The sequence below is a fragment of the Dipodomys merriami genome, unplaced genomic scaffold (assembly GCF_024711535.1).
Source record: "Dipodomys merriami isolate MVZ:Mamm:240054 unplaced genomic scaffold, mDipMer1.0.p SCAF_6, whole genome shotgun sequence".
NCBI classification, from domain to species: Eukaryota; Metazoa; Chordata; class Mammalia; order Rodentia; family Heteromyidae; genus Dipodomys; species Dipodomys merriami.
The window spans coordinates 23,230,238-23,244,808 of record NW_027206179.1 but is presented as its reverse complement, the minus strand read 5'-3'; the positions used below and the strand labels follow the sequence as shown (position 1 = coordinate 23,244,808).

The following is a 14,571-nucleotide window of genomic DNA, read 5'->3' as shown; positions in this document are numbered from 1 at the left end:
AAATTGAGAACTGTGAAGGCTATATAAGGGACTAATCCCTTATGGTGGTGACCTACGGCTTCCTCCGTTTTGCACCTGTAGTTCTCAGTGTTACTGCAGAATGAGGGGATGCAGATGCTGAGATAAGGAAGAACTGGCTGGAGAAGCCCCGGCTCTGTTCATTCTCTCCTAAAACATGATTCCTATAGCCTGTCTAGTGGCCTGCTAGTATTAAGTCCAGAGCATGTCTCTCTTTCAGAGCTTTCCCAGCTGTAGTATACCTAACTGCCAGAGAGGTGTGGGAGGATAGCTTGAATCTTGAGTCCTAACAGTCAAAATGATCACCACCTTCCTTTGAGCACCGAGGGAATGGCTAGCCCTGAGGCCTCTGCTTTTATTGTCCTCAGCTCCCTGTGTACAAGTAATGAAGGTGCTTCACTTTAGTTGCCATGTCTCATTGGCTTACCCAGATGGGGTGATACAGCACAGTATTGGTAAGGTGTTCACCACACTGTTGACAGTGTAAAGTAAGACCGATTCATAAATTATCCTAGCACTAGTACTGAACACTGACTGAACTGTAGGCATTTGTGGAAAATTATTATAATAATGGCCGCAAACGAATAACTCCTTCATGTGTCTTTACGATGTGATTGCCATTCGTTAAAAAAAAAAAATAAGCCTTTCTCTGTGTGATGCTAGTTGACTTTTTGGCTAATAAAATGTGGCAGAAGTATCACTGTATGAGTTCTTGGTCTGAGTGCTTAAGAGGTATTGTAACTTCTACTCTCTTGGAATCTTAAGCATAGCAATTTGATCTAATATATAATATTATGTAAATAAGATTTCTTCACTGTGCTACTTTTTATTAAAATGGCTATATATAGTAGCAAATACTGTACATGTCATTCAAGTATATTTTTTATACATTTTAAACTGTGGCAGATAAGTAAGGGAAAGAATTGTAACCATGATACTTCAGAACAGATAATCTAATATACTTTTCCATATAAAACTCACGTTTGATGGATTAAATTAAAAAAAAATCTTGTCTCGCTTAGCATCATCTCATATGGTCATACGTACATAGTTTTTGAGCTTTTCCTTCTTTGTTGTTGTTGTTTTTAATGTACTATGTGGGTTTTCTTTTGTTTCCTTTGTATGTCCTTCCCGCTATGGTATATCCCCTGTTTGATTTTGGTACCCTGCATTTTGTATATACATTTATCTAATTTGGAGGGGAAGGGGAATAACAAAATGCTAAAACAAGGACACAGGATGACCCATTGCAACAATGAGACTCATAAGATACTATGTTGGGAATGATGTACAACTTGGGGGGGGGTAGGAGGAGTGAAGGAGGTGGGGGAGGGAAGGGATAGTAGGAGAAAAACAAAGGAGGGGGTAACAATGCTTGATAAGAGAAGTACTCATTACCTCACTCATGTAACTGTAACCCCTCTGTACAGCATCTTTATAATAAAATTTAAAAAAATCTTAACTTATGTAACTCTAATAAGGAAGTTATCATAAAGTTTTTCTTCTTCTTTTCTTTTTGTCAGTCATGAGGCTTGAACTCAGGGCCTGGGTGCTGTCCCTGAGCTCTTTTGCTCAAGGTTAGCACTCTACCACTTTGAGCCACAGCATCACTTCCAAAGTTAATTTCCTTAGTGAAAATGATAAAAATCAAACATGTACCTGAATATAATGGCGAAGAACATACAGAATTTTACCATTTTGAGCTTCTTGTGACAATACTCTGTGAAATTCTGAAAATGCTCTGGTACCTATTTCTGCATAGAGAATAATCACTGGTAAATTCTCTTTGTTTGTAGGAAATATATGGTCTCCTTTAAAAAGATAAGGCCTGGGTCTAAAATGAAAACAAAGCACAAACTTTTTGAAAGGATTGAAAGTCCAAAGCATATAGACATATATCATGATACCTTCTAATCTATGCTTATTGAAATATATATAGCCTGGTGTGGTAGTCAGGAAGCAATTCCACTCCAATTGTGATTTTTTTTTTTTTTTGTCGATCATGGGGCTTGAACTCTGGGCCTGAGCGCTGTCCCTCAGCTCTTCAGCTCAAGGCTAGCGCTCTACCACTTGAGCTACAATGCCACTTTCTCTAATTGTGATTTTGAGGCCAGCCTGGAAAAACTGAGACCCTATCTCAAAATACAAAATTAGAAAAACAAAGAGCATAGCTTGAGTGATAGAGCACTTTCTTAGCAGATGTGAGGCTCTGGATTTAATCCCTAGTACAACAAAATAAAAAAATTTTGATATATGTAATCACAGAAAAAGAACTTGAATTTTCTGTGGTGATTGTCTTTAATAGGATAGAATTTTGGTTAATCCCAAAGCAAATAAAAACTTTATTTGCCACTAAGTTTTGTTATCTTTAAACAATAATACAGTTTAATTTTCAAGGAAATAAAATGTTTTATTTAATTAGGACGATACAATTTCTCATTACAGTTCTTTAAATATCTTCCCAGATATTTAAATGACAGTACAAAGGTATTACCTTATACAAAGATTAGTACCCAGTATGAATAATTAATAAAATCCCTAAGGGTAGTCCAAGATACAGGGGAGCGCCACATTCTAGTCCTATCATTCCAAAAAGCTTGATAATTTATTTTCCAGGTATTATGCTAGATTATTTACACTTAGTAAGCCATAATTTTAAAATATTAATTGCCATCAAACTTTCCAAGTTTCTAAGCTCAGACATGTTAAATATCCAAGATGAGAACAAATAGCCAGAATTTCAACTCATTCCTATTTTAGCAATTTACATGTATAGGAAGAAAACCAAGAAATGAAATTAAGAATAACAAGAATATTGGGAATTTTGCTTAATGAATTTAGATCTCTATATTTAGTCAATACCTTTAACAAATACTAAGTAAAGAAAAAGAAGGCATGAGTAACACTCAAATAGCATTCTGGTGAAAAGATTTTGGGATTTGGAATCAGGCAAAATTGGATTCCAATTCTATCTTAATTAACTGATTAGCTTTGTGACCAGGAAGAGCCTTTTTATCTTCCTTGGGAGTATTTATCTGCATTATAGAATGAATTCCAGCTACCTCCTGGAATATTCTATAAACTTATCAAAATGACTAACAATTTATCACCTAGCAGTGTTTTTAAAATATACATGCATTTCTCAAGAACTCACGCTTCTTTTGCTTTTGCAAATCTCCATAGCTAAAATATCAAAAGACCACTGTAAGAGGAAAAAATGTAAAAAACTAAACATATAATGCACCAACATTAATGGTAAAAGTGGTGGTAATTTATGTAATTATACATACAAACTCCATTAAAAATATATAAGAATTTTATAGCAATGGTTGTCTCTTAAGAGTTCTTCAAGTCCAGATCATAATAGGTTTATTTAATTTTATTCTTTATTTTATTGTTTTCCTTCATTTTTAACGTTTGTACATAACTCAAAAATTACAAACTGCCTTTTGGAAAAATATATCAATTATGAACCTATACATAATATTATCATTTGGCTGTATATAGTATATTATCAAGTAAAGAATTTAAAACTTGAGAATTCATACAGGCTAAAACAATATATTAGAAGTAGGACACCAATGGCTCAGGGACAGCACCCAGCTGTTCTAGCCCCATTACTGGCATAAAAACCAAACAAACAAGTAAACAAAATACAATATATTAGGAGCATGGTGCACATGCTTTGATGCACATTAACATAAATGTTTTGATTTGCATTTTCTTTTTTCTTTCTTTCTTTCTTTTTTTTTTGTAGGTGGTGGGACCTGAACTCTGGGCCTGGGTGCTGTCCCTAAGCTTTTCAGCTCAAGGCTAGCACTCTACCACTTGAGCCACAGTGCAACTTCTGGCTTTTTCTGCTGATGTGGTGCTAAGGAATTGAACCCAATGCCTCATGTATGCAAGGCAAGCACTCTACCAAAGAGCCACCTTCCCAGCCCCTTTCTTTCTCTTTTTTGTGGTCCTGGGCACTATCTCTGAGCCATTTTGTGCTCAAGGTTAGTGCTCTACTACTTGAGTCACAGTGCCACTTCTAGCTTTTCCTGAGTAGTTTTTTGGAGATAAGAGTCTCACATACTTTCCTGCTTGGGCTGGCTTTGACCTGCGATACTGAGATCTCAGTCTCCTGAGTAGCTAGGATTACAAGTTTGAGCCACCGGCACCTGGCAATTTGCATTGTTTATGGTTAAAAATGTCAAACATTTCTATTTGTATATATATTTTTAAATGTTCAACTAATTTACCCATTTGTTAAATGGATTATTTACTCTTATGATGAGCAGACAACTCAAGTAGCTGACTCCATGATCTTAACCTTTATCTAACAAAACAATCCAGGTGAATGGATCAAAATTGCTGTTCTAATTCCTCCAGTCCCCTTTTGACTGGGTGACCAGTGAGTGCTATTTTATATACTGACCAGGCCAACCTGAGGCTGCTGTTGGGGAAAGGAAAAGTTAACAATGCTGAGCAATAAACATTGATTCCTGAATTTTCAAAAGACAGCTACACAGTCTCAGGTCCCTTTCCTCCTGATCATTTCACAGAAGGTAGTCAAGAGATGAAATCTGAGGATGGTCTCATCTGGAGATCAAACTGCTCTATAAAGTTCACAAATTACAGGGAAATAAGAGATATGTCAAATCTTTAATTTATTTTTAAAGAGGAAATTCTAGTGCCACAAAATCAGATGCTTTTGTGAAAGGTACACTCTGTGGACTAGTTTGTCACTGAACCCTTTGAGTACTGGTCAGGGCATCAGGTACTCAGTTGTCAGACTATAGATGATATGGCAAGCCACAACTGTGGAACACAGTGGTGTGGGCAGGGTTACCCCACCAGACTGAAGGTAGTGAAAAGTGTGAACTGAGAACATACTCACAGGGATGAGGCACAAATGGCACTATTGATCTGCCAGAAATGAGGGCCCTATACAATCTGGTCTGCTTCACTACGGAACAAATTCACCACATCTTGGCATAAGTCACAAGTCAGATCTGCTGTGGTAGCTTTTACATCAGAAACACAAAATCCTTTCTTGTGCTGCCTATCTATATTGCTGGATTCAGGCAACAAAAGCACTCGTCTGGGAGCTGCAGTCTTGATAAGTGGCTTGCTTACATTCAGACTTGCCAGAAAGTGAGTCCAGACTGAGTGCATCTACAGGAGTAGTGAAGCTGGTGGACTGGGAGTTGCAATTTATTTCCGTGGTGTATAGACCCAAGGAGTGGTAGCTTTAATCTGCCAACCAAGTGGCAGACCAGACGAGTAGGTCATTGGCAATAGCCCAAGTGTCAGTCTAATGTACCAAAGGGTCAATGACTGGTCAGGGAGAGGAATTATCCTTGAGTTATGCACAATAAATGGAATTTCTTTTTGCTTTTATATGATGGTACCTAGCTAAAAGGCATAAACAATCACCCAAAGACACCACCAGCTTTTAGCTTACCTATATCTATCAGTAAACTTGGCCTAGGCATTTAAGAAAATCACTGTGAATTGAGGACTGCAGTAAGGCAGCAACTTTACTGGGGGAAAGTGAAATGGGCATTTACTTCCTCCAAAGGAGTTACTGATGTTTTTTCCTGCACACTTGAGATCATGTTAGGGCCGTAAAAGCTGTGGTCTGGAATATATCTGTTTCTATCTATTAGGAATGCATTATGGATGCTATTGACCTTGTAGTCAGTGAATCTTTAGTTGACTTATACCAAAATGTAGATGCCTGATGGCAAAGTCCTAAGACTGCTGGTCAGGCACTCATTTTCAGTAAGAGCTTAGGAATTGTTGTTTTTAAAAAGGCATCTATTTGGTAGCTGAGTCAGGCAGATGGCGCTGTTGTACTTGGAAACAGCCTCTTTAGCAGGTATTAAAACTACAACTAAAGTTGGGATTTGTCTATTCTCTTCTTGGGATTTTATTTTTTTTTCTTCTAAACTGCATAGAGTATAAAGTCCATGTAGTAATCTCTGAATGAAAGTCTTCTTCTGGACTTCATTATTATTTACAGGTAAGCATGTAAAATACCACTACCAATATTCAGATGTGGGTGCCAAAACAATAATACAGTCAATGAATCCACTCAAACTGGGCAGCAAGCAGAAAAACGTTTATAATACAGGTAAGAGAAGGCTGCTGTATCCCTTAGAGCACTCAGAGAATGGAGGGCAGTGGTGATAAATTTTAAGGACTAACTTTTTTCCCCTCCAACCCATGGGACCCTGGTAGTGACCTTTCAGTTTATTTTGTTCAACTTACAACCTAATATGTTCATCTTGTATCATGGATTCTGGCAGAAGACATGCAGTAACTAGGTCAATGTCAAAGGACTTAATTGCTCTCTGCATAGCTCACAGTATAAGCATTATGTCTCTTCACTCCTTAAAACCAACAAGGAGTGACAAAATAACACAGATAGCTACCACACAAACAGGGAGTGGATGTTTGAAGTAATACATTATAAAAAATAGCAACTTCATACATGTATTTGTTTTTATTATTAATTTTGTTAGAACTTTGACATTGAGTTTATATTTAAACAAGATTCAGTCCAACAAATTCATAGTTCTGCATATTCAAATATTTATTTACATAAACATACATCTCACATATTTTAGGATACTGTTATATAGTATATATTCTAAAATTAAAAAAGTCAATCCAGACAAAATATTCTCCGAAATACTTTTTTTCAATATATAACATTTTTGTATATACAATGTCTTATAATATTACAATTTTTGCTATTTAACTTTTCTTCTCTACTTATAAACCATATCTTTCACTATTGGCAATTATTACTTTACCTTGAAGTAGCCTTTTTCAGCAGCTTTTTGATGTGGTTGATTTTACAGGCTTGCTTGTTATGAATGACCACAAATGCATTACATCCATCTGGGGGAGGCTCAGCAGCAGCAATCTAAGATTTCACAGATGATATTAGTTATAGTAGCTGACAATTTCAGCAGGGTTAGAAAATTCATACACACTTTGATTAGACTACTGAATCACCTACAATTAAGTTATTGGTCTAATTAAAGCAAAATTACCTGTCTGTAGGTAGAACTTAAGGAATTTTAATAAAGACAGCTTTATTATGGGGAATATATGCTTCAAAGTTAATAGAGAAAAAAATCTATCAAACTTTTTTTTGGTGCCAGTTGTGGGGCTTGAACTCAAGGCCTAGGTGTTTCCCCTGAGCTTCTTTTGCTCAAGGCCAGTGCTATATCACTTGAGCCACAGCTCCACTTCCAGCTTTTTTTTTTTTTTTGGCAGTTTAAAGAGATATGAGTCTTACAGACTTTCCTGCCCAGGCTGGCTTCAAATCATGGACATCAGATCTCAGCTTCCTGAGAAGCTAGGATTATAGATATAAGCCACTGGCCCCTACTATCTAAAACTTTTATTATAGGTTATCTCAGTGCTAGTATGTTCTCAACTTTACTCATCCCAAGTGAAATTATACATTCATCTTTAATTACTACCAACTATAGTCAACAATAGGCATAAAACCAGGTATTATACATTTGTGGAACATTTTGAACCAAAGACACTTACATTAAATAGCTCTATGTATCTTAGTAACACGCCTTTTCATTACAATTTGGCATTTTTGCATACCTGTTGAAACATCTGGATAGCTGGGGAGTATACTCTTATGGAGAAAGCAAATTTTAAGAGATTTATGTGTAAATTGTCCAAAAACTGTCCAGCTTTCTTCAGAATCAAGTTGTAATAAGAATAATCTGATTCTATAGAAAGAAATTAGGTGTGTTAATATTTTATATCCAACCCACTGACCCATCCCTCACTATACAGCTAACTTAACCAGTATGCCATAGTCTGATTTTAAGTTTGTTTATGGATGCTAGAGTAAAATGAAGAAATCAGGTTGTCTAGCCTATTAACTTTGCTTTGGATCTTCCAGTGTTTCTAAGAAATTAATGCAAAATCAAGTGGAAATATTCTTGATATTAAGATCTATTTAGAATATACCTAAATGTTCCAGGGTTACAATAAATCATAAAATACAAATCTATAATTTAAGAGGAAATTGAGAACAGCACAAGAGAGAGAGACAGAGACAGAGACAGAGAGACAGAGAGGAGGCAGGCCCCAGGTTCAAACTCCAGTATTGCTAAGAAGAAAGAGAGAGAGAGTGAAAGAGATAAAGACTGAATCTTGATTTAAACTACTTAAACTATGGACTTTGAGTAATAGTGATTTGTCATTGTAGGTTCATCAAATGAAAGAATACCATATAAGTGTTACAAATTTTCAAGTACATATCTGAAGGTGACAACTTGGTGAAGAGATCTAAGTGTAATTAGTGTGTCTAGAGTCAAAATTTGAACATCAGCTTGCTGCTTCCCTCCTCCAGTCTATCTCCAAAGATCCCAAAGACAGAAAAAGAAGGATGGAACCTAGAATTCAGTCTTTAAGCTCTCTACTGTCTTTAGGGCTATAGAGACTCCCTGAATGGGGGAAGGTAGAAGAGAATGGCAGCCCAATGCAGAAAAGGACTAATGTGATGGGGATAAGCAGGGAAAGAGTTTTCTTTCTGTGCCCCTTCTCTCTACACTGTCCTAGTGCAACTATCATCTTCATTGTTGCTAAGGTAGTATGTATGTATGTATGTATGTATCTATTTGTCTATCTATCTACCTATCTATATATCGCTGTCCATATAAATTTCTAATTCTACTGCATGGTGAGAGGAAAACATGTGTTATCTGACTTTTTGAGGACAAGTAACTATCCTGTGGCAATAATGTCAACATACACTTGCCCATACCTAGAGAATGTAAGTCAAGTGTGAACCTTGTGCTGGACATGGTGATGTTATGGATTACTATAATCCCAGTTATCCCAATTAGGCAGAAGTCATAAGTATAGGAAGATCCTGGTCCAAAGCTGGAGCAAGGTAAAACTAAAAGTCCTATCTGAAAACTATGATTAGGGGTGTGGCTCAAGTGTAGAGCACTGGCCTAGCAAAGGAAAGGCCTCAGGTTCAAACAGCAGTACTGTTTAGAAAGAGAGAAAGAGAAGTACTGTTTAGAAAGAGAGAAAGAGAGGTCCCAGGTTCAAATCCCAGTACTGATAAGAAAAAAAAGGAAGATACAAACATTGAATCTTAAACTATATAAACTATAAACTTCAAGTAATAGTGATTTGTCATTACAGATTCTTCAACAGCAAAAAAAAAAAAAAAAAAGAAAAGAAAATGTGCCACTGTGGTGAGGGGTACTGACAATGAGAGCGGTTCCTGCTGTGTAAGAGTAGGGCATACATGGGACATTTCTGTATTTTCTGCTTTCTTTTGTGGTGAACATAAAACTTCCTTAAAAATAAATTCTATTAAACAAGAAATAATTATATTTCTAAAATTAATAACATTTCAAAGAAATGTATGTTAAAAAACAAAACAATTTTTGATATAGAGTGGCTGTAACATTGCTAATTAAATAGGTGCTTGGACTGGTTCCATTAAAATTTAATGTCAAATTTAATGTTCAGACTGAGTAACCTAATGAAGCATTTACATTTAATTATAATCCCAGAAAATAACCAATGTGTATACATAAATAGACACAGTGTACGTTAAAATTTGTAGATAACCTACCTTGTTGCTTGTAAATTGCTAATTCTCGTACGGTTTCCAAAAACTGCCAAAATTTTTCATTACTTTCTTCTGCCATAAATTCACTATTTAAAAAGTATCAGTTAGTAGATAGAAAGATAGAAAAATGGTTTGGATATTATAAATTACTTTAAAACTAAACTGCTTTATAACAAAAACCTTCTAAAAACTAATGCGAAATTTATGATTCCCATTTAGTAAACACAAAAAGAAAACAAATTTATCATTTTAACCTCAGTTATCACTTTCAGTTATACATGCATACCCAGGAAATACTAACTAAGAAATCACTTTTGGGGCCAGGTCCAGTTGGGTATAGCTATACTAGCTACAAGAGGTTCATGGTCTGAGGCCAGCCTGAGATTCTATCTGAAAAATAAAGCAAAAAAAGCCAAGGGAGTGGCTCAAGTGGTACACTGCTTTTCTAGCCAGGTCCTGAGTTCAAACCCTATACCACCAAAAAAAAAAAAAGATTGGTTTTTCCTTAATTATTAGCAACAACTAAATAGGGATAATTTATATTGTCATTCTACGTGAAGGAACACTGACAAATATAATTTAGTGATAATGTTGTGAGAGCACTAAAGATAAATGATAAAAAGGTAAAAGGTAAACTTCTGTATTTCATCAACAAATTCTTCTGAATCTGAGAGAGCCACAAAAAAATGGAGAAAGGAGAAAAGAAAAACTAAAAAACCTGAGTGTGACAAGGATGGCAGCTGTAAACTATAAAAATTATATTAGTCATCTATTATTTTTGACTACTTATTCGCCAAGATAGCATTTCTTAAAACAAGAATTTAATATGAAAAGAATCATTGCACCATTTGTTAGGAAATGGAAGGCTTGGAAAAAAATTATATTAAGTGAAGTAAGCCAGGCCCAAAGAAACATAGGTCCCATGGTTTCCCTTATTGCAGTAACTAGTATATGTCTGAGTCAAGCAGAAAAGGTCAGATAAGTTGATGTTAGGGAAATGAACCCTAAGATATGTATTCAAATGTTTTTTTCTTTCATGCGATTGTTTCTAACACATTTTATAAGATGATTTCTTTGTTGCTTTGTATGTCCCTTCCCCACAGTATAACCCCTGCTTTCACTGTATTTGATGTCAGTATAATTTGTGGAGGGGAAGGGAAAAAAACAAATCGTTTAAATAGTGATACAGGTGGACCCATTGCAACAATGAGATGTACAAGTCGTTATGTTGAAAACGAACTTTACAATTTTGGGAGGGAGGGAGGAGGACTGGGTGGGGGAGGGGGGGAAGGATGGGAAGGGATGGGAAGGAGAAACAAAGGAGGAGGCTACAATGCTTGATAAGGAATGTACTCATTATCTTGCCCATGTAATTGTAACCCCTCTGTACAGTATTTTCATAATAAAAAAAAGAATAGGAAATTAGTATATACAGTGCTAAGGTCTTTGCCACTAAAAATAAGCTGCGCTTGCCTTGCATGCATGAGGCCCTGGGTTCGATTCCTCAGTGCCATATAAGCAAAAAAGAAAAATGCTAGAAGTGGCGCTGTGGCTCAAGTGGTAGAGCGCTAGCTAGCCTTGAGCTGAAGAGCTGAGGGACAGCACCCAGCCCCAGAGTTCAGGCCCCTGACTGGACCCCCCCAAAAATATTTAAAAAATGGCCAAATACCTTGGAATCATGTAGAAATAATGAAATAAATGAAAGAGTATTTAAGCCGGTATAGAACATAGTGCAAGACTTATCCTTAAGCAAGGAAACTACAGAGAGCACTGATCCTTCTAGCCTTAGTAAATTTTAACTAATGCTTGCTATAAATAGTATGGAGGAGATTGAAGGCACATACATAAAGAACTCTTCTGAGACAGCCACTAAAGCGTGGAAAGAACAAATAAGCATGAATAAGACAAGAATAGCAACTTAAAGCAACAACTTTGAAGCAAGTATTGTTATAAATGGTGTCCATCTCAATGTTTTTTAAAAAAGGAAGAAATAGTAGGAGAGGTCCAAAATGGATAGGGAGGACAAAAAGTCCCAGAATTCTGGGAGTGGACACAGAGGACTGTGAGTTTGAGATTAGGCTATGGAACAACACTTAGTATTCACTTGACCCAACAGACACAGATATGTGTGTATACGGGTTGAGAATTCTTGATGTGTAATGCTTGGGAATGTAAGTATTTTGGAATTTTCCAGATCTTGGAATATTTGCATATATAGAATGAGATTTGTTGAGATGAAACCCAAGTCTAAATGTAGACTTCATTCACCTGAAGGCATTTTTACACAATATTTGTGTTTTGATTGTGATCTTTCACATGAAGGAGGTGTGGAATTTTCCACCTATGGAATCATGACACGCTTCAAAATTTTGGGTTTTGAGCATTTCCAATTTATTTTCGGAGAGAAGGTTTGGCTACATGACCTACTCTTCAACTCTCAATTCTCCTATTTCCACTCCCAGAATTCTGAGATTACAGGCATCTGTCATCACACCTGGCCCTAATTCCAAGCAGTGGGTGCTGAGGATTGAAACCTGAGTCTCTGGAACACTAAGTATGCACTCTACCACTGAACTACATCTCCAGCCCTCCATCTCTCTTTTGTTCTGACAATGGATTTGTGACCATCTGGATAACCCTTGATAACACAATATCCTTAATTAGAACCTCAAAGTTCTTTCATTCAAATAAGGTTCTATTCACAAATTCAGGTGGATGAGCAGTACCCCGGGACACACACCAGGGGAGGCCACAATGCAACCGGTAATTCAGACCAAGCTAGATTATAAAAGGCCCTAAGAAGCACCCTACAGTAATTACTCCATCACTTGAGACAAGCAGATATTCAGATGTCATAACCAGCAGGCTGAGTGCAAACAGGAATTGTTAGGTTGTTCTGGGACTAAGTTTGAGTGGTCAGATCCAGGCAAGCTCTAGGTGCAACTGAGGATGGAGAAAAGGGACAGTATCTATTATCATATAAATGTAATGTAATGTGGGGTAGCATCACACACTGGTGCTTTGATGAGAGGAGAAAAGTAGTTGGTATAAAACTTTATGCTCCCTAAGAGAAAGAAAGGTCTCATCTTTTTACTGGGATAACTGAGTGGCTGTGTGTGTGTGTGTGTGTGTGTGTGTGTGTGTGTAAATATCTCTATATACATGCTAATAAAACAGAGGTTGAAAAGTTTAAAAACACTTACAGCGTATTCATGATTAAAGCAACGTGTCACTGTCATGTGCATAGGAACCCATTGAGGCAGAGCCTGGGGTTCGCAGCTCTGACAGGGCCTGAGGTGGGAACACACTTGTGTCCCAAGACGGAAAGCCTGGCTCCCAGGCAGAAGCCCTGCATCAGTGCAAATGCAACCCAGGTTTTGGGAACCCATATAGGACCTACTGAACCGCCATCAGTGGACGACGAGACAGATGGGAGAGGAGGTGCCAGTGGGCGCTGCAGAGGACCCCAAGGCGGCAGTGTGGGGAATGAGGGGGTACATCTGGAGCCGCTGGCACTGGGCAGGAAGCCCTGCCAGGGCTGGGGTCCGACCTACCACTCCTCAGACCCACGCCCCGCCCCCTGCCCCTCCCTCCATGCCCCACCCCGCCCTTCTCTGCCCTCCCTCTACGCCCTACCCCCACACCCCACCCCTAGTCCTCCTTTCACTCCCACCCCTCTCCCTCCTCCATCCACGCCCCGCCCCTTCACGCCCCGCCCCGTCCTCCTGCCCCGCCCCTCCGCGGGCCCCGCCCCTCCCTCCACGCCCTGCCCCGTCCTTCCTCTTGCCCCGCCCCACCCCACTCGCCACGCCCCTTCCTGGACCGGTCCAGGCCCGCACACACCTGGCTTCCAGTAGCAGCGGGGGCTCCGGCCACTTCGCGGCCAACTGGGTCATCACCGCCTTGGACGCAGACGCTGTCGTGGCACCAAGCAGGGTGAACCACAGCGCCGTGGCGCCCAGGAGCAGCCGCACCGTGTCCGCGGCCTTCGCGGGCACCATGGCGCCGGGTGGGCAGTGGGAGCCAGGCGGACCCCACGTCAACAGCCCGTTGTCGCCACGCGACCGCCGCTCCTTCTGCGCGCCGCCCACTTCCGGTGGAGGCGCCGGTCCGTTACCGGGGGGGGGGGGCGCGGCGGAAGTCTGCGCATGCGTGCCCGGCGCCCTGGTGTAGCGGGCAGTTAGGGGGACGTCTGGGAAGACCGCGTGGGACGACGCTGCGTGAGCTCCGCAGACTAGGGATGCTCGGAAGGGCCCACCGCGGGGTTGTCCGGCAGAGGGCGTTGAGGGTCAAACAGGGACTGGCTGTAGGTGGCCACGTCCTGCCAGGACTTGATCCACATTCTAGCAGGAGGAAAATAAAAACCTGTCAAAGTTAAAGTGCCTCAGGGGTTCCCAAATTACCATCACGGGGCGGGGGTCACTTTTTAAAGGGCCAAGCCCGGGCTGCAGCACGTGCTCTGACCAGCAGGTGCCATCAATCCTGTTGGAAACCCTGTGATTGGCCAGCGATCCCAGACGCCTCGGCTCTCGGGCTTGTTGTTGAATCAGGGCACTGGGCTTTGCCCCTAGTGGTTCTGACGCAGGGAGGCCCAGGTGGGGCCTGAGACCTGGCCTGGCTATTTCTGTCAAGCGCCCTGGGTGGGGTTTGGTCGCCAGGCTTTCATGTCTCAGGAAGCAAAAGTGGGGGACGCGGCGCTCTCAGACCCTTTTTCAGACCCACTGAGTCAGAAGCTGCAGATTTCCATTCTCGTGGAAGTTCGAGAGGCGCTGCGGAAGAAAGTAAGGAAAGGGCTCAATAAGAGACAAGTGCTTTGCTAGAGTAAATTATATGACAAAGAGACTATTATATAGTAGGGAAAAATAGCTTTGGGATACACGGATGCATTACCTTTCACCCCCCCCCCCCCCACTCATTTGCCCTGTAAGTACAAT

At 39.6% G+C, this 14,571-nt stretch overlaps 1 protein-coding gene across 1 annotated transcript in view; it reads right to left on the bottom strand.

The window, feature by feature from the left end:
* The window catches only part of Uggt2 (UDP-glucose glycoprotein glucosyltransferase 2), an 89,490-nt gene extending 75,796 nt beyond the window's left edge, over positions 1–13,694 (bottom strand). Inside the window, exons 1-5 of the mRNA XM_070002728.1 lie at positions 13,481–13,694; positions 9,641–9,723; positions 7,639–7,769; positions 6,825–6,937; positions 1,678–1,852 (exon numbers count right to left, since the gene is read on the bottom strand). Of these exons, the coding sequence (XP_069858829.1) occupies positions 1,678–1,852; positions 6,825–6,937; positions 7,639–7,769; positions 9,641–9,723; positions 13,481–13,638 (660 nt within the window). The 5' untranslated portion in view covers positions 13,639–13,694. The remainder of the gene's footprint in view (positions 1–1,677; positions 1,853–6,824; positions 6,938–7,638; positions 7,770–9,640; positions 9,724–13,480) is intronic.
* Positions 13,695–14,571: the final 877 nt, after the last annotated feature.